The sequence below is a fragment of the Anomaloglossus baeobatrachus genome, chromosome 3 (assembly GCF_048569485.1).
Source record: "Anomaloglossus baeobatrachus isolate aAnoBae1 chromosome 3, aAnoBae1.hap1, whole genome shotgun sequence".
NCBI lineage: Eukaryota > Metazoa > Chordata > Amphibia > Anura > Aromobatidae > Anomaloglossus > Anomaloglossus baeobatrachus.
The window spans coordinates 66535705-66562529 of record NC_134355.1 but is presented as its reverse complement, the minus strand read 5'-3'; the positions used below and the strand labels follow the sequence as shown (position 1 = coordinate 66562529).

At 41.2% G+C, this 26825-nt stretch overlaps 1 protein-coding gene across 10 annotated transcripts in view; it reads left to right on the top strand.

Moving 5' to 3' along the window:
• The window catches only part of NRXN1 (neurexin 1), a 2061945-nt gene that overhangs the window by 726296 nt on the left and 1308824 nt on the right, over positions 1 to 26825 (top strand). For 9 of the 10 annotated variants that reach the window (XM_075339225.1, XM_075339229.1, XM_075339228.1 and 6 more), the window contains 3 exons: positions 849 to 1150; positions 21093 to 21116; positions 22147 to 22308. In XM_075339225.1, coding sequence (XP_075195340.1) covers positions 849 to 1150; positions 21093 to 21116; positions 22147 to 22308 — 488 coding nt within the window. The remainder of the gene's footprint in view (positions 1 to 848; positions 1151 to 21092; positions 21117 to 22146; positions 22309 to 26825) is intronic. The other variant, XM_075339224.1, reaches the window with a different exon arrangement.

Below are 26825 nucleotides of genomic sequence, written 5' to 3'. Positions count from 1 at the left end.
TTATTATTATTATTATTATTATTATTATTATTGTTTATATTACATTAACAATCTTATACAAACTATTTGCCATTAGTGCTGTATTATTATTAGTATTATTATTATTATTATTATTATTTATATTACATTAACAATCTTATACAGACTATTTGCCATTAGTGCTGTATTATTATTATTATTATTATTATTATTATTATTTATATTACATTAACAATCTTATACAGACTATTTGCCATTAGTGCTATATTGTTGTTATTATTATTATTATTATTATTATTATTATTATTATTTATATTACATTAACAATCTTATGCAGACTATTTGCCATTAGTGCTGTATTATTATTATTATTATTATTATTATTATTAGTATTATATCAAATGTAACAGTGAAGCTAAAAATAAATTCTATATTTCAACCCTATAATATATGCGTTTTCTTAACAACTGAATAAGTTGAAAGTGATGCTAAGCTGCTGAAGTTGTATTTTAATTTTCTTTTTTTAATGAGCTCATGCATAAAAATAATGAGCTGATTGTACCATGAACTGATAGTTGAAAGTACAGTTCAATCCATCTATAAGGAAAGAATCTCATTCTGTATGTGGATGAGATATTTGTTTAGTTGCTTAAGCCATTTATACAATTGGCAATGCTTTTAACATAACTTGTCAGTTCCATTGAAATGGATGTTGTTATGTCTTTCAAAGTAAAGAGGTTTTCTTCTATTTTTTCTTTTATTTTCTTTTTTTTTTCTTTCTTTCTTTAAAGCTAGGCTATTAAATGACTGACTTTAACCCACTTTAGATGCTTCAGATGTAACATAATTTATTTTATTTTTTGTTTCAGGAAAGGAAGAGTACATCGCCACATTTAAAGGGTCCGAGTATTTCTGCTATGACTTGTCGCAAAACCCAATTCAAAGCAGCAGCGATGAAATCACGTTGTCGTTTAAGACCCTTCAGAGGAACGGACTGATGCTTCACACGGGGAAATCGGCAGATTATGTCAATCTGGCCTTGAAAAACGGAGCCGTCTCTTTGGTCATTAATTTGGGGTCAGGGGCCTTTGAGGCCTTGGTGGAACCGGTGAATGGAAAGTTTAATGACAATAACTGGCATGATGTGAAAGTAACAAGAAATCTGCGTCAGGTAACAGTAAAATGGATGAAAACGTTATTCATTTTGTTTTTTGACACAGCTAGGTAAAAAAATTCTCAAGATTAAATATACTAATAGATATTTTCAAAGTTTTTGTTAAACTTGAGCAGGGGCAGACCTAGAAAACACCAAGGGCCGTCTATAAGGGAAATATGTGGTCAATGAGCTAAGTCCTACAGATCAAGTCTTTCCATTATGTTGTAATATTTAATGATATTTTACCATTAACACTCTTGTGTAGTTATATTATTGTTATTATTGGGACTTTTTTTATATCTATTTATCTAAAAGGATCTATGAACATTTATGCCTTTTTTTAATTTTTTGGATCATGCAGTTGTGTAATTACAAGGAACCGGTCAGATGAATAGGTTGCCCTAAAATATGGGTCTTTTGAACCATCTCTGAACACATCTAGAGGGCGCTATTCCAATGGGGTCAAAGTTAAACAGGATTTAAGTATTTGAAGAAAATTAGCCATTAGAAGGAAATGGTTTTACCCCCTTTAATTCCAGTGATGCCCCTTTAATAGTCATTGCCGATCCCCGATTGATTTCTACAGTGATATATGCCATCTGTGTGCTTGTTATCACCTATCACTGGCCTGAGCAGAGACAAGCTCTGTTGGGATCATCTCTGACTCCATAAATAGGTCCAGCATTCACTGGCGCATGGACTGTACAACATCACTGCAGGGATTGACGAGGACCATTATGGCAGCAGAGGGGGATACATTGGCGAGTGTAGGTTGTTTTTATGTTATACTATTTCCTTGGTGTGGGCAATTTTCTTAAAATACAAGATAATTTTTTTAAGTCTCTTCCCCCAGTCTCAAAAAAGCCCAACAGGGTTCTGTCTGTACTTTGCTTATTTTTAACTATGGGGCTAAGAATGCACAAGTAGGTAGTTGCTAACTTCCTGCCTGTTCTACCTGGTGCCGATCTCTGCCAGCTCTGAGTGGTCATAGACCACTCCTGCCGACCATTCTGCAGCTTCCAACATCTAAAGAGCAGAACCTTCTCTTTTCCTCTGCTTTGTCAACAAGGCATCACTGCCGATGTCATGCTGATTGACAGCCAGCATAACTGAGAGGAACTGTCTGTCAACCATCATGATGTCCACAGTGACGCCCCATCGACTGAACAGAACGAAAGAAGAAGAGCTGCTCTGTTAATGTGAGGTCAAATGAAGCAGTGGAATCACCGGGAGGAGAGATCAGTGACAACTCTGAGCCGGAAGAGATCGACACCGGGCAGAACGGGCAGGTAGTTAGCAACTATATGCCTATGAGATCTTAGCCCTTTAGCCAAATATAAGAAAAGTCTCATATAACCCCCTTAATACTATCCTCCTCAAATTTTCTGAATAATTAAAAAAATTCAAAAAGGGGGGATAAAAGTGGCTGAAAAATAGGCTAATTGGCACTCGTGCTTCCGAGTTAGTAGGTTGAAAAGGTTTCTCTGTGAATTTTTTAAAGGGGAGGTGGCAGCTCCTAAAAGTAAAATTCACCACATTTGTTAAAATGCTTAAAGTGAATGTCTAACCTTTGACCTCCTTAAAACGCAGCCTTTTAGCATTACGAACCGCAAGAATATTTTTGTTTTTGGCTCAGAAATTATCTTTTTTTTTCTGTTGACACAGTTTTATTAAGGCTTGTTTTTTTTTACCCTGAGTTACATTTCACTATTCATTATTTGGAGATACATAGCTTTTTTCTTTAACTTTTTAAAACTATTTTTGAGGGGATTTTGAAAAAAAAAATTCCATTTTTCTCTTTAATTTATTTTTGCATTTGAAATGTTGCATCGTTTACTATGCAGTGTAACTTCCATAGTTGGCATAGTTACAGGTCAACACAATTTCAGTGATACAAAACATTTTTTAATGTTTTACTACCTTTTTATTACAATTGCACATTTCATATATGAAGCCACTATTGAAGCGATAACGTTTGTTGTATATTAGATGATTTTATATATTTTGGCCTGAATCTATTAGGCTACATATTTAGACATGGCTTCATAGGTGTACAGTGATGACAAGATTCTTGTCCTTTAATAAGCCCTTAGGTGCAATGGCCACTGTGAGCAAAATACACTCCTTCAATGCTATTGGAGCTCCAAATTAGTAAGCTTTCTTTTACAAACGCTTGGGATATCATTGCAGCGCACATCCTTTGTGGTGTACTGAAAGTTTCTGACCAGTTTATATAGTATCCCAAACAAAGAAATAACTCCTCAGAACTATTCACCAATAATAGTCAAAGGGGTGTGTGTAGAAATGTGAAACTTCCCCGCCCATCAGAGTTAGCTGAGCCCTTTGATATCATTCAGTTTTAAGACAAGATGGCTTCTATAAGAACAAAATGGATTGTATTCTCTCACAGCCATCTATTGGGCAATAGTGAGATGTCGTAGTGAGCCATTGCAGTCTCTCTAACCACTTAGATGCAGCGAGTTAAACATCCATTATCAAATGTTTCTCTGATGCTGGTCATAACAGTTGGTTCCCAGCTCTGCAGATCATTCAATTAATTGATTAACCCCTTCTCGAGCAATGACTTACCTATACGCTATTAGTCGGGTATGGCACTTTAATGCCGCCTCACGGGGTGAGCCCGTATTATTCCCTGCACATGTTTGCTGATCTGATTAGATGGCTAACTCCTTAGATTGCGCTGTCAAGCTCTAACATCGTGATCTAAAGTACTCCAGTAGAGATTGCACTGCTCCCTGCCTCCATCGGCGGACCCGGGACGCGACCATGGGGTGCCAATGGGTTGCCATGGTAGTGTGGTGGTCAGATGATGATCCCTGTCACTGTCATGACGTGATATCCTGTGAATGCGGCCGGCAGTGCGCCAGCGCTCACAGTAACACAGCATTTCTCCTGATCAGAGTGATGCTTTTGATCAGCACAAGTGATCAGACTGGGATTAGTAAAATCAATAAAAAAGGAAACAGTTCAAATCACACCACGTGTGCCCCATTGAAAATAAAACAATAAAAAGCACACATATTTGGTGTTACCGAGTCCAGAAATGCCCGATCTATCAAAATATTAAAATCAATTACCGTAATCTGATCGGTAAACGGTGTAGCAAGAAAAAAAATTCCAAACACCAAAATCATGTTTTTTGATCACCACATCAATGCGCATTAACAGGCAATCAAGACATTACATGTATCCAAAAAAGGTATATTTAAAAACGACAGCTCAAGACGCAAAAAATAAGCCATCACTGAGCCCCAGATCCTGAAAAATGAGAACGCTAAAGTAAAAAAATTATGGCTCCTGGAAGAAAGGGAGGAAAAAAACTAAATCGAAAAATGGAAAATCCCCTGGGGGTGAAGGGGTTATTCAGCCCAACATGGTAGACATTCACTTTATGCATTGAATAATATAATAATAAGTTTTACAGGCTAAATTCAATGTGAAAAAAATATATTTTTATCAAACGATAAACATACTAAATAAATGGATATGGTATATCCCCTCTTGCCAGCAGGATGCAGCTTTCTTGCCTGTTATCATTGCTGACATCAGTTGGATCGAAATTTTAGCTCTACACCCTGCCTGGCAGCTTAGGATCTTTTCAAGTCCCAGTAGTTTAGATAATTCATGAATGATCCAAATCCTCCCTTTGCGTACACAGGGAAGGATACTATGATATGCCTGTCCCTGCTGTGAACAAAAGATCATAGTGCAGTTCTGTCCAAACGGAAAAAAAATATCACAACTAGAAGAATGAGAATTCTATTTTGAAAATTAATTGATTTCATATTTAAAAAACTAATTCAAAAAATAAATATTTGGTTGATTTTTGTGAGAAAGTCATATCGTAATATTATATTAGGGATTTTTAAATTATTATACACGGTAGCGGTCAAATTTCAGTTAATCTTTTCAGCTCTGTCAGCTTTCCAAAAATTTAGTGTGGCGTAAAAGGAGATGGATGTCAATTTCCTTTTATGCCCCAACATATTTGCAGATGATTATTTTCTATTTGCGGGCATGATTATAGCAGCGGTATTCTTAAAGGGCATATAATGGGTTTCTGATATATACAAACGGTAAGGGGGGCACCTCCTCACCTCCACCCTAACACTCTCTATCCTATATTGTATCGCCCTTTGTGCCCATGTCTCTTTTATTCTCCCTCTATCCTATACTGTACCACCCTGTGTACCCTTGTCTCTTTTTTTATCCCTCTATCCTATACTGTATGGCCCTATGTGCCCTTGTCTCTATTTTTCTTTCCTCTATTCTATACTGTATCGCCCTATGTGCCCATGTCTCTTTTTTTCTCCCTCTATCTTATACTGTACCACCCTGTGTACCCTTGTCTCTTTTTCTCCCTCTATTCTATACTGTATGGCCCTATGTGCCCTTGTCTCTTTTTTTCCTTCCTCTATCCTATACTGTATCGCCCTATGTGCCCTTGTCTCTTTTTTTTTTCCTTCCTCTATCCTATACTGTATCACCTTATGTGCCTTTGTCTCTTTTTCTACCTCTACCTTATACTGTATCACCCTATGTGCCCTTGTCTCTTTTTCTACCTTTACCTTATACTGTATCACCCTGTGCGCCCTTGTTTCTTTTTTTCTCCTTCTATTCTATACTGTATCGCCCTATGAAACCTTGTCTTTTTTTCTCCCTCTTTTCCATATTGTATCGCCCCCTTTGCCCTTTTCTCTTTTTTTCTCCCTCTATTCTATACTGTATAGCCCTATGTGCCCCTGTCTCTTTTTCTACCTCTATGCTACATTCTACCTGTGCGCCCTTGTTTCTTTTTTCTCCCTCTATTCTATACTGTATCGCCTTATAAAACCTTGTCTTTTTTTCTCCCTCTTTTCCATATTGTATCGCCCCCTTTGCCCTTTTCTCTTTTTTTCTCACTCTATTCTATACTGTATAGCCCTATGTGCCCTGTCTCTTTTTCTACCTCTATGCTATATTCTACCTGTGCGCCCTTGTTTCTTTTTCTCCCTCTATTCTATACTGTATCGCCCTATGAAACCTTGTCTTTTTTTTCTCCCTCTATTCCATATTGTATCGCCCCCTTTGCCCTTGTTTCTTTTTTTCTCCGTCTAGTCTATACTGTATCGCCCTGTGTGCCCTTGTTTATTTTTTTTCTTTCTTTATCCTATACTGTATCGCCCTGTGTGCCCTTGTTTATTTTTTTCTTCCTTTATCCTATACACTACCCTATATACTATGTGCCCTTGTCTCTTTTTTTCTTCCTTTATCCTATACTGCATCGCCCAATGTGCCCTTGTCTCTTTTTTTTCTCTTCTACAAGCTTTCCTAAAATGTCTGTTTTTGCAAAGATTTGAATTTTTCATGAATTAACAATTTTGGAGCATCGTTTTTTTAGAACTCTATAGTTATTCCTTGGTTACTTCTGGAATTTGTTTAACAAATTGGCAACTGGATGTTACCATTCCTACCATTCCTATTATCATAGGAGTGCATCTGCCGCTGTCAGCACTGATTGTACAGCGTGAGAATATGGGGATGCATTGTCAATTTAGGGTATGTGCACACACAAGTATTCGCTGCGTATTAATCACATTTTTCACAAAGCTGAAGGATTTCCTAGTACCATAAAAGTGAATAACATTCTTGAAGTCTCATACCCACGTTGCTTATTTTTTTCTTGCAGATTTGAAACAGTTTCAGATCTGTGATGTCAACTGTTTAAGCGTTTTTGCGGCATTTTTCAACCATTCAAATAAATATGAAAAAAAATGCATCATATTATCCGAGTTTGCAGAAAGAAAAAGGTGTCACTGACCAATGGGTAAAAAAGTGTCCTTTATTCTTTTTCCATTAAAACTTGTGGGCGGTGGATGCAGGTCACGTCTAGATGACAGATTGTGATGCCGCAATCGTGCTTCAACAGGTTCTGACTCAGGAAAAAATGCTTGTATACCACATGCAAAAAAAGTGAAAAACGCAGAAAAAACATGCCAACATGCACATATTTTACATAGCATTTTTTATGCCAAGAAGTCCAGAAATAGTGCACAAATTTTCCTACAAGTACTTAACCTGTGCACATACCATTAATCAGGGATGTACAGAGATATCATTGGGCCCCACAGGAAAAGTTAGGATTGTACCCTATAAATAAAAGTTTCTTCTTCATCCCAAACTCCATCCCAGAGTACAAAAAGCAAAATAAATAATAATAATAATAATAATAATAATAATAATAATAATAATAATAATAATAAAAAACATAAGTAACACATCAGTGTGGATCAACCTACAGCCCTACTCTTTAGTTTGAAGAGATTCCATATGGTTTCCACTTCCATTGAGAGTTATAGTGTGTGGTTTGCGGCAATGCTAAAGGGCAGAGGCGGTGCTGAAATACTGGCATAGTGGACCTGGGAAGTTACAAGCTACAGCTAGCCAACTGGCAGAGCCTCTCTACTTTTTAGTCAGCTAGGTGACAAACAGACAGACATAGAAATAGTCAGACAGTAGAGAACATGCTGTGCACATCTCTACTATATTGCAAGCAATTGATGGGATGGAACAGAACTTGGATATTCAATGCTGGCCCCCCATGGGCCTCACATCCGGCCCCCAAGGCCCTCACATCCAGCTTCCATGGTCCTCATATCCAGCTCCCATGGCTTTCACATCTGGCCCCCATGGCTTTCACATCTGGCCCCCATGGCCCTCATATCCAGCCCCCATGGCCCTCACATCCACCCCTATGGCCCTCATATCCGTCCCCATGGCCCTCATATCCAGCTACCATGGCCTTCAGATCTGACGCCTATGGCCCTCATATCTGGCTCCCATTGCCCTCACATCCAGCCCCCATGGCCCTGACATCAAGGACCCCATGGCCCTCACATCCAGGAACCCATGGCCCTCATATACAGCCCCCATGGCCCTCACATCCGGCCCCTATGGCCCTCATATCCAGCCCCCATGGCCCTCACATCTAGCCCCCATGGCTCTCATATACAGCACTCATGGCCCTAACATCCGGCCCCAATAGTCCTCATATCCAGCCCCTATGGCCCTCACATCTGACGCCTATGGCCCTCATATCTGGCTCCCATTGCCCTCATATCCAGCCCCCATGGCCCTCATATCCAGACCCCATGACCCTCATATCCAGCCCCCAAGGCCCTCACATCCAGCCTCCATGGCCCTGACATCCAGGACCCCATGGCCCTCACATCCAGGAACCCATGGCCCTCATATCCAGCCCCCATGGCCCTCACATCAGGCCCCTATGGCCCTCATATCCAGCCCCCAAGGCCCTCACATCCAGCCTCCATGGCCCTGACATCCAGGACCCCATGGCCCTCACATCCAGGAACCCATGGCCCTCACATCTGGCCCCCATGACTCTCATATACAGCACCCATGGCCCTCACATCCGGCCCCAATAGTCCTCATATCCAGCCCCCATGGCCCTCACATCTGATGCCTATGGCCCTCATATCTGGCTCCTATTGCTCTCATATCCAGCCCCCATGGCCCTCATATCCGGCCCCCATGACCCTCATATCCAGCCCCCGAGGCCCTCACATCCAACCCCCATTGCCCTGACATCCAGGACCCCATGGCCCTCACATCCAGGAACCCATGGCCCTCATATCCAGCCCCCATGGCCCTCACATCCGGCCCCTATGGCCCTCATATCCAGCCCCCATGGCCCTCACATCTGGCCCCCATGGCTCTCATGTACAGCACCCATGGCCCTCACATCCGGCCCCAATAGTCCTCATATCCAGCCCCCAAGGCCCTCACATCTGACACCTATGGCCTTCATATCTGGCTCCTATTGCCCTCATATCCAGCCCCCATGGCCCTCATATCCGGCCCCCATGACCCTCATATCCAGCCCCCAAGACCCTCACATCCAACCCCCATTGCCCTGACATCCAGGACCCCATGGCCCTCACATCCAGGAACCCATGGCCCTCATATCCAGCCCCCATGGCCCTCACATCCGGCCCCTATGGCCCTCATATCCAGCCCCCATGGCCCTCACATCTGGCCCCCATGGCTCTCATATACAGCACCCATGGCCCTCACATCCGGCCCCAATAGTCCTCATATCCAGCCCCCATGGCCCTCACATCTGACGCCTATGGCCCTCATATCTGGCTCCTATTGCCCTCATATCCAGCCCCCAAGGGCCCTCATATCCGGCCCCCATGACCCTCATATCCAGCCCCCAAGGCCCTCACAGCCAACCCCCATTGCCCTGACATCCAGGACCCCATGGCCCTCACATCTAGGAACCCATGGCCCTCATATCCAGCCCCCATGGCCCTCACATCCGGCCCCTATGGCCCTCATATCCAGCCCCATGGCCCTCACATCTGGCCCCCATGGCTCTCATGTACAGCACCCATGGCCCTCACATCCAGCTTCCATGGTCCTCATATCCAGCTCCCATGGCTTTCACATCTGGCCCCCATGGCTTTCACATCTGGCCCCCATGGCCCTCATATCCAGCCCCCATGGCCCTCACATCCACCCCTATGGCCCTCATATCCGTCCCCATGGCCGTCATATCCAGCTACCATGGCCTTCAGATCTGACGCCTATGGCCCTCATATCTGGCTCCCATTGCCCTCACATCCAGCCCCCATGGCCCTGACATCAAGGACCCCATGGCCCTCACATCCAGGAACCCATGGCCCTCATATACAGCCCCCATGGCCCTCACATCCGGCCCCTATGGCCCTCATATCCAGCCCCCATGGCCCTCACATCTAGCCCCCATGGCTCTCATATACAGCACTCATGGCCCTAACATCCGGCCCCAATAGTCCTCATATCCAGCCCCTATGGCCCTCACATCTGACGCCTATGGCCCTCATATCTGGCTCCCATTGCCCTCATATCCAGCCCCCATGGCCCTCATATCCAGACCCCATGACCCTCATATCCAGCCCCCAAGGCCCTCACATCCAGCCTCCATGGCCCTGACATCCAGGACCCCATGGCCCTCACATCCAGGAACCCATGGCCCTCATATCCAGCCCCCATGGCCCTCACATCCGGCCCCTATGGCCCTCATATCCAGCCCCCAAGGCCCTCACATCCAGCCTCCATGGCCCTGACATCCAGGACCCCATGGCCCTCACATCCAGGAACCCATGGCCCTCACATCTGGCCCCCATGACTCTCATATACAGCACCCATGGCCCTCACATCCGGCCCCAATAGTCCTCATATCCAGCCCCCATGGCCCTCACATCTGATGCCTATGGCCCTCATATCTGGCTCCTATTGCCCTCATATCCAGCCCCCATGGCCCTCATATCCGGCCCCCATGACCCTCATATCCAGCCCCCGAGGCCCTCACATCCAACCCCCATTGCCCTGACATCCAGGACCCCATGGCCCTCACATCCAGGAACCCATGGCCCTCATATCCAGCCCCCATGGCCCTCACATCCGGCCCCTATGGCCCTCATATCCAGCCCCCATGGCCCTCACATCTGGCCCCCATGGCTCTCATGTACAGCACCCATGGCCCTCACATCCGGCCCCAATAGTCCTCATATCCAGCCCCCAAGGCCCTCACATCTGACACCTATGGCCTTCATATCTGGCTCCTATTGCCCTCATATCCAGCCCCCATGGCCCTCATATCCGGCCCCCATGACCTTCATATCCAGCCCCCAAGACCCTCACATCCAACCCCCATTGCCCTGACATCCAGGACCCCATGGCCCTCACATCCAGGAACCCATGGCCCTCATATCCAGCCCCCATGGCCCTCACATCCGGCCCCTATGGCCCTCATATCCAGCCCCCATGGCCCTCACATCTGGGCCCCATGGCTCTCATATACAGCACCCATGGCCCTCACATCCGGCCCCAATAGTCCTCATATCCAGCCCCCATGGCCCTCACATCTGACGCCTATGGCCCTCATATCTGGCTCCTATTGCCCTCATATCCAGCCCCCATGGCCCTCATATCCGGCCCCCATGACCCTCATATCCAGCCCCCAAGGCCCTCACATCCAACCCCCATTGCCCTGACATCCAGGACCCCATGGCCCTCACATCTAGGAACCCATGGCCCTCATATCCAGCCCCCATGGCCCTCACATCCGGCCCCTATGGCCCTCATATCCAGCCCCATGGCCCTCACATCTGGCCCCCATGGCTCTCATGTACAGCACCCATGGCCCCCACATCCGGCCCCAATAGTCCTCATATCCAGCCCCCATGGCCCTCACATCCGGCCCCTATGGCCCTCATATCCAGCCCCCATGGCCCTCACATCTGGACCCCATGGCTCTCATATACAGCACCCATGGCCCTCACATCCGGCCCCAATAGTCCTGATATCCGGCCCCCATGGCCCTCCCATCCGGCCCCCATGTCCTCATATCTAGCCCCCATGGTGCTCACATCCGGCCCCTATGGCTCTCACATCCAATAGTAGCTGCATGATCTTTTTCTACCAGTTGTGTGTCACTAAATTTGTAGGAGAAATAAAAAAGGAATTTAACTAAGTTCTAAGAAAAGATGTTCCAAAATTGGCGTATTATGGAGCTTAAATTTTTTAAGCAAACCTCTCAGGAAATTCATGCTGTCTGCACCATGGGAACTATGAATTAGGAACAGGCTCCATCATTGCGGATAACTAGGCTTTATTGTAAAGCAAGGAATTGTTTCAGAGAAAACAGAAATCCCCATTCATTAAAGGGAATCTGTCAGCAGGTTTTTGTTATGTAAGCTGAAGCCAATATGGTGCAAGGCTTAACCCAGAAAATACAGGGATGTCTGTCTTGTCATAGTCCGATCTCTTGTTTTTTTGTTATGTTTGTTTAAGCAGCAGGACTCTTATCGCTACTTGGACGACAAAATCACATGCACAGTAGTCCGGCACTTCCCCTGCTATGATTGACACCTCACTGTCTTTGCCTACATCATGCTGCTGTACTGCCCCACGTCAGCAGCCGGGCTGTTCAGATCCGGATATGCGGTGTGGCTCGAGGGGTCTCTGGACCCGGGGGCCTCGCGGACACTTCGAAATAAAAAGGGGGTTTGATGGTGTGTGGGATATGGTAAACAGTCCGTGACGCCACCCACGGTGTGTGGTAAAACGGGGTACCACCGCTGCTATTGGGAAACACCTGGGGCGCTGGGATGGCAGCTAGTTGTTGTTGACCCTCCGTGGGTAAGGATGGATGCCCCGGGGCCCAGTGTCTCTGTGCTGAGGATGGTGACTGCAGGGGCCGGTGCACCCGGTTGCTCCAGGGGATGTTAGCGTACTCACAGTCAATAAATTCACACGAGACCATGGTAAACCAAGGTGCCGGAGGCCGGAGCTCTGTGGCCGGGTGTATTCTGGTCCCTCACCCGGGGTGATGGTCTGTGTCACTTTCCTCTGCACTGTGTCTAGTTCTCCTTGGACTTCTCGGTGTGAAACTCAGGAGTCCACTACCAGAACTACGGGTGGGAGCCTTGCCCGCAGACTCTGACCCTTGGGATCTAAAGGGGCTCTGGCAGATGCCCTATCCCCCGTGGTGGGCTGCTGGGCTGCTTTCGGGACTTTAGGTGGGACAGGACCTGTAATCCTGCCCTCAACTGGTTAATTAGCAAAGTCGGTCGTTCCGGTTCTCTGCTTCAGGGTCCAGGTACCCCCTCTGTGCACGGTTTCCGGGTCAGTTCTCTGGTGTCGGTGCCGGCAGGCTCCAACCCTACCCCGGTCCACCTCGGATCTCTGGCAGCTGTCTTCCCTTCTCCTGTCAGACACGGATCACCGTCTGCCACCTAGCCAGAACTTCACTTTCTCCTCTCCTTTCTTACTCTTGCTCCTCTAAACTTCAACTCTCAACCTCCAACTCTTAACTCTAAACTTTCAACTCTAACTGCTCTTTTCCCGCCCCCGGATCCTCTAGACCCCAAGGTGGGCGTTGTCCTTCTGCTTGGTCCCGCCCACTGGTGTGCCTGTCCTATCCTAAGGGAGATGACTAGGGTTTTGTTAGCTGGTGTAACCCTGTGAGGGAAGGTGTTGTGCGGGAGCCTTTTCTATGTGTGACCACCTGGCGGCGCCAGGGCGTCACACTGCTCTCAGATGAGATAACAAAAACCTGGTGAAAGATTCTCTTTAAACAGCCCTTTAGTATGCCTTTCTTAATGATGGGCATGCAGGAGTAAGATCTGCAAGCCACCTAACAAATTAGATGCATATTATCACTGGTGTTCATCTCCACCCCTGGAGTAATATTTCTAGTGTAAGTTTCACCACAATTTTTTATTACGGTATTGAGTGGGCTTCACCCTGCCCAGCCTCACCTCAAAGAGGGTAAAGCTGGCCAAAAATGGTTTAAAAACTTTTTTTTCTTTTGTGCAACTCTAACATTTGAAGTTAATATGCCAGTATTATGGTGGAAATATCTTGATGAATCGAGCCCAAAGCTTGAAAAGGAGCTGAGAATGTGGAGAACAGTCATCTGGGTAAGTCATCGCCGGTTTCAGTTTGAGTCAGCATGATTTTACAGGTCTCTGCCTATTTGTGTACCCCCTGTGTTCTACTTGCCACCCAGATGACCCTTCTTCTCATTCCACCGCTCGTTATTAAAATATGTCTATCTAGTAATCGGGGAGCCTGTGCCTGAATCATGCTGCTTGTCGTGCTGGTTACATGAATCACCTAAAATTTACCTTTTATTTAACCAGACATTTAAGGAAACTTGACATCTCCTCTTTACAAAAAAATTCTATTTCTTCCCAGAAGCAGAAATTCTTGGTCTTCATCTGGAATTACACCCCAGGCCTGCTCATGTAAGAGCTTTACTGTAACACTTGGTCTACAGTATTGTTTCCCAAACTCCAGTCCTCATGGCCCCCAACAAGTCATGTTTTCAGGATTTCCTTACTATTGAACAGGTGATGGAATCATTATCAAGGCATCACCTGTGCTATATTAAGGAAATCCTGAAAACATGCCCTGTTGGGGGTCGAGGACTGAGGAGTTTGGGAACCACTGGTCTAGAGCAAGAGCAGAAGTGATGCTGTTTTTGAAAAGAAACATCTCCGATCAACTTCTCTAATATCTGCTACTGGAAAAAAAGAACTACTACTATACACACAGAACAAAAATATAAATTCAGATATGTATATCGGCTCACCGTGTGTATGCTCAATCCTGGCTTTTCCCTGGAGCATGGATAGGCGCTGCCACAGTCCAATATCATCAGAAAAAAGGGATGGAATCCAGCTCTTCAGGTGAAGAAAGCCATAATGTTTATTTTAACATGCAGATACAACGAATGGCATGACCAGAGCTACGCGTTTTAGGTAAAAATTATCACCCTTAATCATGATGCTGGAAAAACGGTACTACAAGGTTTATATATTATCACTAATTAGTAACACATATGTTTAAAAAACTTGGGTACCCAAACATACATGTCATATAAGTATTGCTTTCAATAAAAAAAAAAAAAAAAGGGTTACATAATACAATTTATTTAATCAAACAACTGGATCGGGTTTAAATGTATATCAAGTGTTATTTATTATAATACACGGATGTATTTTTCATTTTTTATTCTTTATTATTTTATACTGTTGTTTATTATTTTTTATTGTAATTTTATAATAATTGATAACCAATGATGAATATTTTAAATTTCAGTATTTTTCTATATACACATACCATTGTTCGGTTACATATTTTATAGCTGTTCCTGAATACAAGTAAACCCGATTCATCCATTTTATACAACGTTTTTTGGAATAAATTTGTGAATATTTAGAAAACTTTATTCCAAAAAAACCGTTGTATAAAATGGATAAATCAGGTTTACTTGTATTCAGGAACAGCTATAAAATATGTAACCAAACAATGGTATGTGTATATAGAAAAACACTGAAATTTAAAATATTCAACATTGGTTATCAATATTATAAAAGTACAATATAAAATAATAAACAACAGTATAAAATAATAAAGAATAAAAAATGAAAAATACTCCCATTTATTATAATAAATAACACTTGATGTACATTTAAACCCGATCCAGTTATTTGATTAAATAAATTGTATTATGTAACATGTTTTTATTGAAAACAATATTTATATGACATGTATGTTTGGGTACTTAAGTAATTTAAACATCTGTGTTACTAATTAGTGAGAATATATAGACCTTGGTGTACCGTTTTTCTAGCATCATGATTAAGGGTGATCATTTTCACCTGAAACGCGTAGCGCTGGTCATGCCATTTGTTGTATCTACATGTTAAAATAAACATCGTGGCATTCTTCACCTGAAGAGCTGGATTCCTTCCCTTTTTTCTCTAAAAATATAAATATAAACACTTGTTCTTGCTCCCATTTTTCATGAGCTGAACTCTAAGATGTAAGACTTTTCCTATGTATACAAAAAGACTTTTTCTCCAAAATATTGCTTACAAATTTGTCTAAATCTGTGTTAGGGAGCACTTCTCTTTTGCTGAGATAATCATAATTGGATATCAAGATGCTGATTAGACAGCATGATTATTGCACAGGTGTGCCTTCGGCTGGCCACAATAAAAGGCCACCCTAAAGTGTTCAGTTTTATCACAACAGCACAATGCCACAGATGTTGCACGTTTTGAGGGAGTGTGCAATTTGCATGCTCACTGTAGGAATGTCCACCAGCTGTTGGCAATGAATTGAATGCTTATTTCTCCACCATAAGCCGCCTACAAAGGCGTTTCAGAGAAGATGGCAGTACATCTAACCGGCCTCACATCCGCACACCATGTGTAACCACACCAGCCCAGAACCTCAACATTTAGTATCTTGACCTTCATGATCATCTGGGACCAGCCACCAAGACAGCTAGTGCAACAATCGGTGCATAACCAGAGTTTCTGTATAAACTATCAGAAACCATCTCAGGGAAGCTCATCTGCTGCTCATTATCCTCATTGGGGGTCTCCACCTGAATGCTGTTGTCGTAACTAACTTGACTGGGCAAATGCTCACATTCAATGGTATCAAGCAGGTTGGAGAATTGTTCTCTCCGTGGATGAATCCCAGTTTTTAGTGTACAGGGCAGATGGCAGACTGTGTGCATGACGTTGACTGGGTGATCAATTTGCTGATGTCAACGTTGAGAATCAAGTGGCCCATGGTAGCAGTGGGGATATGCTAAGACCAGGTATATATTATGGACGACAAACATAGATGCATTTTGTTGATGGCATTTTGAATGCAGGGAGATACTATAATGAGATCCTGAGGCCATTGTGGTGCCATTCATCGATGACCATCTCCTCAAGTTGCAACATGATAATCCAAGGATCTGTACACATTTCCCGTAAGCTGAAGACTTCCCAGTTCTTGCATGGCAGCATACTCACCGGACATGTCACCCATTGAGCAGGTTTGGGATACTCTGGATTGGCATACATGAAAACATGTTCAGGGTCCTGCCAATATCCAGCAACTTTGCAGTCATTGAAGACGAGTGGACCAAAATTCCACGTGACACAATCAACAATCTGATCAACTCTATACGAAGGAGATGTGTTGTACTGTATGAGACAAATGGTGGCCACATCAGATACTGACTGGTTTTCTGCCCCCCCCCAGTAGTGTAATACTGCATATTTTAGAGTGGCCTTTTATTGTGGCCAGCCTAAGGCACACCTGTGTAATAATCATGCTGTCTAATCAGCATCTTGATATGCCACGACTGTGAGGTGGAAGGATTATCTCGGCAAAGGAGAAGTGCTCACTAACACAGATTTAGACAAATTTGTGAACAATATTTAGAGAAAAAGGCTTTTGTGTGCATAGAAAAATCTTAGATCTTAGAGTTCAGTTCATGAAAAATAGGAGCAAAAGCAAAAGTGTTGTATTTATATTTTTGTTCAGTGTAGGAAATCTAAAGCTACCGCCATATCTTACCCTACACCCACATATACTATTCGCTAGAGTAAAGCTTACTGTAAATTCTAGTAATTCTATCAAGTAATTTTTCCGTAAAGGTTGTGTTCACAACGGAGCACAATCTCCACTTGTTTTGCGGACTACAGACTGCTATTAGTTATAGTCCGCTGTTAAAAATGTAATTGTTCAGGGGCTTCTTTGCTTTTTCCTTTTTGTCTTAGATCAGTCACCATTACTAAAAATATATTTCCAATTTCATATCACACCCATAAATCTTGAATATATCATAAAAAAAATGAACTTGTAAATTATAATATGTATTTTTTATTCCCTGGCAAAATAATTTTCTTAAACAATCCTTATTATTATCCCCCCCCCAAAAAAAAATAATGGAATCTGGATATAGAATTTTTAATTTCTGTAAGTATATGGGATGCGGGCAAATATAAAAAATCTTAAAATTGTATATTTTTGTTTAATGGAAGGTATGTTACTCTATTTTTTAGACTATGAGACTCAATGGTTTATTAGACTAAGTTTGGAAAAATGTCCAAAATTTTCAGACCAAGTGTTATTCTAAAAAATGTCATCTCTAATGTTTCCTTTCCTTTGGCATCTCTTATAGTTTGCTGCTGTAGCCCTGTATATAAATATCCACAGAGACTTGTTTGTACACAAGCACACTGCTTTTTACAGTTAAAGTCTTGGAAGTTTGCTGTGTTTTTTCTCTGTTTCTTTATACCACAATCGTTTGCTCTATGCATCACTCAAGGAGTCACTTTGACAGTCTCTGTGCCATAAGTGCTGACTAATGCCCACTTTTATACACTGTCACTTAAAAATTATTTACCATTTACTAATTTATACCATTCCCTCATGTGCATATAATTATGTATTACATCATAAAAGATGGGCTAATAATTAGAGAAGCAACACACCAGGAAATAACAGCTCAAATGATGGGTACAATTTCTCTCTGAATAGATTTCCCCTTCCCCTCCATCATTTTTGGACTATAAACATTTTTCTTTTTTAAAGTCTTATAGTCAGTTTGCTGTTTTTTTCTCTAATCTTTATGCCACAATCGTTTGCTCTATGCATCACTCAAGGAGTCACTTTGACAGTCTCTGTGACACAAGTGCTGACTATGGCCCACTTGCATACTCTGTCACTTAATAATTAATTACCATTCACTAATTTATACCATTCCTTCATGCGCATATAATTATGTCTTACATCATAAAAGATGGGCTAATAATGAGTGAAGCAACACACCAGGAAATAACAGCTCTAATGATGGGTATATTTTCTCTCTGAATAGATTTCCCCTTCCCCTCGATCATTTTTGAACTATAAACATTTTTCTTTTTTAAATTCTTATAGTCAGTTTGCTGTGTTTTTTCCTCTGTTTCTTTATGCCACAATCATTTGCTCTATGCATTACTCAAGGAGTCACTTTGACAGTCTCTGTGACACAAGTGCTGACTATGGCCCACTTGCATGCTCTGACCCTTAAAAATTAATTACCATTCACTAATTTATACTGTTCCCTCGCATGCATATAATTATGTCTTACATTCTAAAAGATGGGCTAATAATGAGAAAAGGAACATATCAGAAAATAATGGCTCTAGTGATGGGTACATTTTCTCTCTAAATAGATTTCCCCTTCCCACTTTGTCATTTTTGGACTATAAATATTTTTCTTTTTTAGTCATATAGTCACTTTGCTGTTTTTTTTTCTCTGTTTTTTATGCCACAATCGTTTGCTTTATGCATCACTCAAGGAGTCACTTTTACAGTCTCTGTTACACAAGTCTTGACTATTGCTGACTTGCATGCTCTGTCACCGAAAAATAAATTACCATTCACAAATTTATACTGTTCCCTAGTGCACATATAATTATATATTACATCATAAAGAATGGGCTAATAATAAGAGAAGCAACACATCATGAAATAATGGCTCTAATGATGGGTACATTGTTTCTCTCTGAATAGATTTCCCCTTACCCCTCTGTCATTTTTGGACTATAAACATTTTTTTTCTTTTTTAAAGGCTTATAGTCAGTTTGCTGTGTGTTTTCCTCTGTTCCTTTATGCCACAATTATTTGCTCTATGCATCACTCAAGGAGTCACTTTGACAGCTTCTGTGACGCAAGTGCTGACTATGGCCCACTTGCATGCTCTAACACTTAAAAATAAATTACCATTCACTAATTTATACTGTTCCCTCACATGCATATAATTATGTCTTACATTCTAAAAGATGGGCTAATAATGAGAAAAGGAACATATCAGAAAATAATGGCTCTAGTGATGGGTACATTTTCTCTCTAAATAATTTCCCCTTCCCACTCTGTCATTTTTGGACTATAAATATTTTTTCTTTTTTAGTCATATTGTCAGTTTGCTGGGTTTTCTTCACTGTTTTTTATGCCACAATCGTTTGCTGTATGCATCACTCAAGGAGTCACTTTTACAGTCTCTGTTACACACGTCCTGACTATTGCTGACTTGCATGCTCTGTCATAAATTACCATTCACTAATTTATACCACTCCCTCGTGTGCATATAATCATATCTTACATCATACAGAATGGGCTAATAATGAGAGAAGCAACACAGCTGGAAATAATGGCTCTAATGATGGATACATTTTTTCTTTCTGAATAGATTTCCCCCTCCGTCATTTTTGGACTATAAACAGTTTTTCTTTTTTAAAGTCTTATAGTTAGTTTGCTGTGTTTTTTCTCTGTTTCTTTATGCCACAATCGTTTGCTGTATGCATCACTCAAGGAGTCACTTTGACAGTCTCTGTGACACAATTGCTGACTAAAGACCACTTGCATGCTCTGTCACTTAAAAATAAATTTCCATTCACTAATTTATACTGTTCCCTCGCACGCATATAATTATGTCTTACATTCTAAAAGATGGGCCAATAATGAGAAAAGGAACATATCAGAAAATAATGGCTCTAGTGATGGGTACATTTTCTCTCTAAATACATTTCCCCTTCCCACTCTGTAATTTTTGGGCTATAATTTTTTTTTTTTAGTCATATAGTCAGTTTGCTGTTTTTTTCTCTGACTTTTATGCCACAATCGTTTGCTCTATGCATCATTCAGAGTCTTATAGTCAAAAAAATACAGTAATTAATTTCTTAAATGATGAATTTGTGTCCATAATAGATATATTTTTTGCGCCATAAATAGCAGGGCAGTTCCATAGATTTTATGGAAAGTCGAAAAGAAAAAAAATGCCCAACTTTCTAGATTTGCCTTTGCTCATGACATTAGTTAAAACAATAATCGAATAATCATTTGAAATAATAACAAAAAAGTAATGAATTAGACATTGTACAGCCTACGTGGTGCATGTTTTAACAAGGCAGTTACGAGAAACCCATTCAACTCATTTTCTGTGTCAGGATCTTCTTTGCTTTGTTTCATTGCAGTAATCTGTGACCCCAAAAGCCCATCAGTATGACCGAAAGAAGTTTTGGAGTTGATGAGGATTCCTTGAAAGCTGTAAATTCAGTAGTAGGGGATTCAAAAATTAATTTATGAATTTGTCCAAAAAAAAAAAAAAAATGAAGGCAGTAAAAAAAAATAAATAAATAAGTCGAGGAAGCAGACATTTTGATTCCTTAGCCATTTTTTATGTCTGTCAGATGTATGAAGCTTAAAGACCCAAAAAATGGGGGACTAGCGACCATGTGTCCGTTTTTGTTCAGTACAGAGCTGATAAGTTATGAAATATATTTGCAGGACAAATACTATTGTGGTTGCCTCGGTGGAGGCCTACTTGTTAGTCTGCTTTTTTTCTTGTAAAATTTTTTTGCCCTTTTTTTCTATGTTACTAACATGCTTAATAACTAACATGTCACTCATGGAATGTGTCATTCTACTAACCGTTACCTGAATCAAAAAATGTACTAACATGGTAGTGACCATCTTATTTTTTTAAGTAACAATCGTTATTATGTTCACAGTTTTTAATTTCCTTTCTCCCCCCTTCTCCACAAAGCACTCAGGCATTGGACACGCTATGGTAAACAAACTACATTGTTCGGTAGATATCATTCTAATTGTTTCTTATTTTGGGTTTGCCGTGTGTTTTTCTTTCTTTCTTTTAACTGTAGACATCATTACAAAAGAGGAACTGCGGTTGGTACTCTTCTGCTTACTTTCAACTCCTTCTTTTCATCTGTTGTTGACCTCCTTAGTTCTTCCTGTCCCTATCGAGTTTTTTTTTTTATTTTTTTCCGATTTCTTTATTATAATTTTTTATTTTATTTTATTTTTATTTTTTTTTTACTCACACATAGGGGCATCATTAACTTTACTACCGTTTTGCATCAAGCTGTAATTAACCGAAACAAGGCTAACCTCTGGCTGGCCCAGGTGGCTACTGGCTCGGCCACTCTCTAACCATTCATAATGCATGGCACGAACGCTTGACTTGTAACGTCCATCCATCTTTATCCATCACAAGCAGTCTTGTTACTTATTTCCCCCCTCTTTTTGTCCTTTTTTTGTTTCTGGTCTGTAGTGTGTAAGGCATGTGCACACTAGAGTGCGCTACAAAACATTGTTTATTTTGCGTTTTTTGTTTATTTTTGTTTTTACTTTTACGTTTGCATGTTTCTTTTTTTCCGCTGCTACTCATTTGTTATCAGTGCAAATAGTGGTGGTGCTTATTATAACCGCTTGCGTCATTTATGTCTACCCCCTTCCCCGAAACGCATGTTTTAACTAGTCAATGACAGACTACTAAACTTACTAATACGTACAACAGCTGAACTAACCTAGAAAGCATTTTACTAACACCATTTTTGTGTCTGCTAAATAACTGTTCAGTTGCTGTAGGGACAATACTGACACTAGATCATTAATCAGACAACAGCTGAAATACAGTAGACTAGAACCTCTTAGGGGAAGATGAAATCTAGAATCCAAGACCAAACTTCAAACAGACATGAAAATGGATTTCCAAACTAGGTTTCAAATCAGGCACATCCCAGAACTGCAGTATTTAGGTCTGAGTATAGCGTGTCCTTTCCCTGTGCTTTGTTATGTAGGTAACAATCTCAGTGGATGGGATTCTGACCACAACCGGGTACACTCAAGAAGACTACACCATGCTTGGTTCAGATGACTTTTTCTATGTTGGAGGTAGCCCCAGCACCGCTGACCTACCGGGGTCACCAGTCAGTAACAACTTTATGGGCTGTCTTAAGGAGGTAAGTGTATATTCTTCCACTGCGCACAACAATTTGTATTGGGTTTTTATGTTTTATTAGCCTTTTATATTTTTTGTGACTTATGAATATTTTTGCCAACTAATTATATCATCTCACTATATGTCCTATTGTTGTATCATATCTAACATATATCTTAAGTAAGTTGTTGTTTCGATGAACTAGAGGATTAATTTCTGCACTTGTACTATATTATTTCTTCACCATTGGCTAAGTTAGCAGTCTTTTATAAGCGTTCATTAAGGACCTGTTTAAAACAGATTTTTGTCTTAATTTTATTTTTTAAAAATGTCGGTAATTTTTTTTATATATTATAATTTGTGTAAAAAATATAAAATATTGCACATTTTCTAACTGGCCACTTGGGTTATTCTAAACTCCTACTTCCTATTGTGTTAAATTCATTTAAAAAAAATTTTGCTGAAAAATTTTTTTTATTACAAGTTTGTATTAAAAAATATGAATTCTTGCAGATTTTCTCACTGGGCACCTTCGGTTATTCTAGACTACTACTTCCTATTGTGTTGAGGTTATTTTTAAAAAATTTTGGTAACATTTTAAAATTATAATTTTTATAAAAAATATAAAATCTTGCACTTTTTCTCACTGGCTACTGGGGTTATTCTACACTCATACTTCCTATTGTGTTAAGTTTATTTTTAAAAAATGTTAGTAAAAAAAAAATTATATTAGAATTTGTATGAAGAAATATAAAATTTTGCAATTTTTCACACTGGCCACTAGGGTTATTCTAGACTCCTACTTCCTATTGTGTTAAGTTTATTATTTTTTACAAATTGGTACATTTTTTCTATATTATAATTTGTATAAAAAATATAAAATCTTGCAAATTTTCTCGCTGGCCACTAGGGTTATTCTAGACTCCTACTTCCTATTCTTTCAGGAAATGCTCATGTACATTAGCAGCAATTGACTAAATCAGACCCTATCTTTTATATTGATGCGTCTATTTATCTTGTGCAAAAGTCATTATGAAGGTGTAGGAGTGAGAAGTAAGAAGAACACACCTTCCCATTGCTTATATAGCACCATCATATTCCGCAAACACTTTACAGGGATTATCATCCCTGACCCCAATGGGGCTCACAATCTACATTTCATATCAGTATGTCTTTGGAGTGTGGGAGTATTCCGGAGAACCCGGAAGAAACCCACACAAACACGAGGAGAAAATACAAACTCCTTTCAGATGTTGTCCTTGGTGAGATTTCAACCTAGGACTCCCAACCCAGCAAATATACAGTGCTGACCACTGAGCCACCATGCTGCCTTAAGAAATTACCTAACTTAATGTCTGGTTTTGCATATTTTTGGTGCAGATCTTCCACAAGGGGTGTAATAGGCTGGATAGATAGGGATGAAAGGGTTAATAGTTGGACAGCCCAGATGGTGGGAGACTTTGCAAGGGAACTAGGAGCAAGGAGCTCTGGGGTCAGAAGGAGGTAGCACCACATGGAGTGTGAACAGGAAGAATAGAGTAACAAGTTGCAACAGGAAACCAAAACTAGATGGTGGCAGAAAACTTCCAGACAGTTGAATATACCTGGAAAAGGTAGAGAAGGGTGAACGAAGGACAATGAGCAACTTATGTGACACTGAGCTGGATGTTTAGGAAAAAGGTGGATATCCAAAGATGACACCTAAGGGACAGAAGCTACATGTAGATGGAAGTTTATAATAGGTGATTAGACAGCCGAACCGGAGCACAGTATTGTACACTGACAGTTGGCAACAGGCAGAAAGAGGAAAGGTAAGATGGTCAGCAAGAACAGGAATCAGCTGTGACACCCAACTATGAACCACTACGTATAACCACGATGAATGTGCCTCTGTATATAACTGCAGATGTGATAATGGAGCTGTATACCTGCTATTCTATGTATACAAGTCTTTACCAGCTCACCAGTAAAGTTTATTTTATTTTTTATATAACAGACTGTATTGTTTCTATCAAACTTTTGGGGTTCCAGGCCTATGCCAAGCCTCCACTTGAGTACTAGTACCGCTAGTAGCAGGAATCATCTCTATAGTTCAGCACTGGTACTCTCGACTGCAGGAGGAGGTGACCCTCTACCCTTCCCCGAATGGAGTTCTTTCCGCATGCTCTATTCCCAGTTTGACCTTGAGGGTCAGATCTCAGATACCTCAAACACCCACTTTCTTCGGCCCAAGGTATCTGACTGGCTTGCACACTTCTCGTGCTCGCTATACTACTCACTAGTACAGGTTTCCACACTCTAACTACTTCTGACTAAACCAGGATGGAGTCAGGCTGTTCCCTGCAGCTGGTTCCTCTATCTGCGGGTGACCCACAGAGATTAACTGTTCACTTCCTGTAGTCCTCCTGCCACTAGGCAGAACCTATTCTATATACTAGGGGGCAGTACCTAAAACCCAGCCACTAGATGGATACACTTACACCTTATACATAAACACATTGCATACATAATAGCCACATAAACATATATTACTACAATGGTGTCTTCAGACAGGAGCACACAGGCCTAGTGTGCTCTCTTATAAATATATAAATATTATGCAGTAATCTTGCTGTATTGGCAGATGAAGGGAGTCAAAAAGCCTTAAAGTGTTTTTCAAAAATCATTAATAATTTAAAAATATGCAAAAGAGGCAGATAATATGATGGAATATCAAACTAAACATGTATATTCAATCTTTAAATTACCTTTCCAGAGCTGCTTATTTGGTGCTCACTTCTGGTCTTTTCTTACTTTGTGTCACACTAGTGGGGGCACTGAAGCTAACTGGAGAAGCTGCTCCAAGATGCAGTTAACAGACAACCCACCAGAGGGCGCAAAAAAACAAAAGAATAGTCAACAGGAAAGGTCAATACAAGTATTTCAAGTAAATACCAGGGGAGAAGCAAATTTTGGTCAGGTGCTAGCCGAAGGTCAGGAACCAGGAAGTAACACCAATGTAAGAAGGAAGAAGCGGAGCCGAAGTCAGGTACTACAGAGCAAGGTCAGAGGCTGGGAGATAAGGGCTACAAACAGGGATGGGAGAGTCACAGGACAGGACTGGGAAGTTAGGAGGAGAAAGACAGACAAGTGGTATGGGGAGGGCACAGGTCAGGACAGTAACTGGAAGGTAGGACAGATCAGTGAACACTCACAGGAGCCGGACAGACGTTCTGCAGAGCAGGAACTATTACTGGCGGCGTTCCAGTAACAGCACAAAGATATAGCGGCCTGATCACCGGAACAAGGCAGATTAGAATAAGCCTGGCACAGATCATGACACTTTGCTTCAGCATTGACTTGCCTTTTGCACATGCTACCACTGCTGCCAATCATTAGTCTCTTTGCACAGTGATCAGCTGCAGCAGTCATGGCAGAGACCACCAGTATGGTGGCACTGGGGTGGGGTTAATAAGTGAGTATAGGTTTTGTTACTATTAAATCATATTGCCTGCCTTATTTTTTTATGATTTTTGAAAACACTTTTAACTGCAGATGAGTTGAAGTTGTGTATATATATTAAAAAGATCAAACCATCAAAAGTAAGATAAAGCAATTAATCATCATGGAAGTTTGGAAGAAAAATGTAGCTGTAGGGTTGACATTCCCTTTACATTTTACTGCATCAAATGCCTCCTGCGATTGGTTTAGACAATATTTATTTCCTTAAAATTATTTCCATGTTAGGCTTTCTTGTGTTAGTAATTTGTGCTAGCATTTAGCGGGATTCAGAGCATAAAAATGTGATATTATATTCTTTAAAATTGTAGAGCACATAATATTAAAGCGGTGTCTGGTTTTAAACATTTAACATTCAAGGTATCAGAATGGTGTCTGGCAGAAAAGAACTCTGCTCAGGCATGAAAGTATGCAGCCGGAATATCTGAGCAAGTATAAAATAAGGCTGTATTATAGAACAAATGTAATTCTTGTATCTATAGTTCTAGAGCAAAACACGTCAGTACAGACACTTTGTGGATAATGCATCGGGAACCCGGAACAGACGCCACTCTCACCGCTACTAAAAAATGAAACGCTGTCTAGTCTCACAATGGATAAATAATATGGAACATCAGCAAACGTAAAAAAATCAAAAACAAAAATGATACCTATAGATATATTATACACATTGGGATATGCTTACATACAGTGTTTTTGTCATGGAGAGGATGCTAGCTCAGGCAATATTGGTATAGGCACTATTTGTCCTTCTATACCTTTCCTCTTAGCTAGACAAATCAAAAAAGTGGTATGAGATGACCAGCTTTGAACAAATCATTGTGTGTTACTTTGTTGGGTATGCTATTATGGCCACTACATGTTTTTGATCTACAGCTTATCTGAGGGTTTTGCTAACATGTTCCAATGTATTGACTTTGTAGCACCAGAACATAACGTTCCTAAAGTGATATTCCTATACACTGATGAGCAAGCACTACCATGCTTGGGTGCTCTGGTATCGTAACGAGCAATCGGACGCTCGGATGAGCATGACTCGTT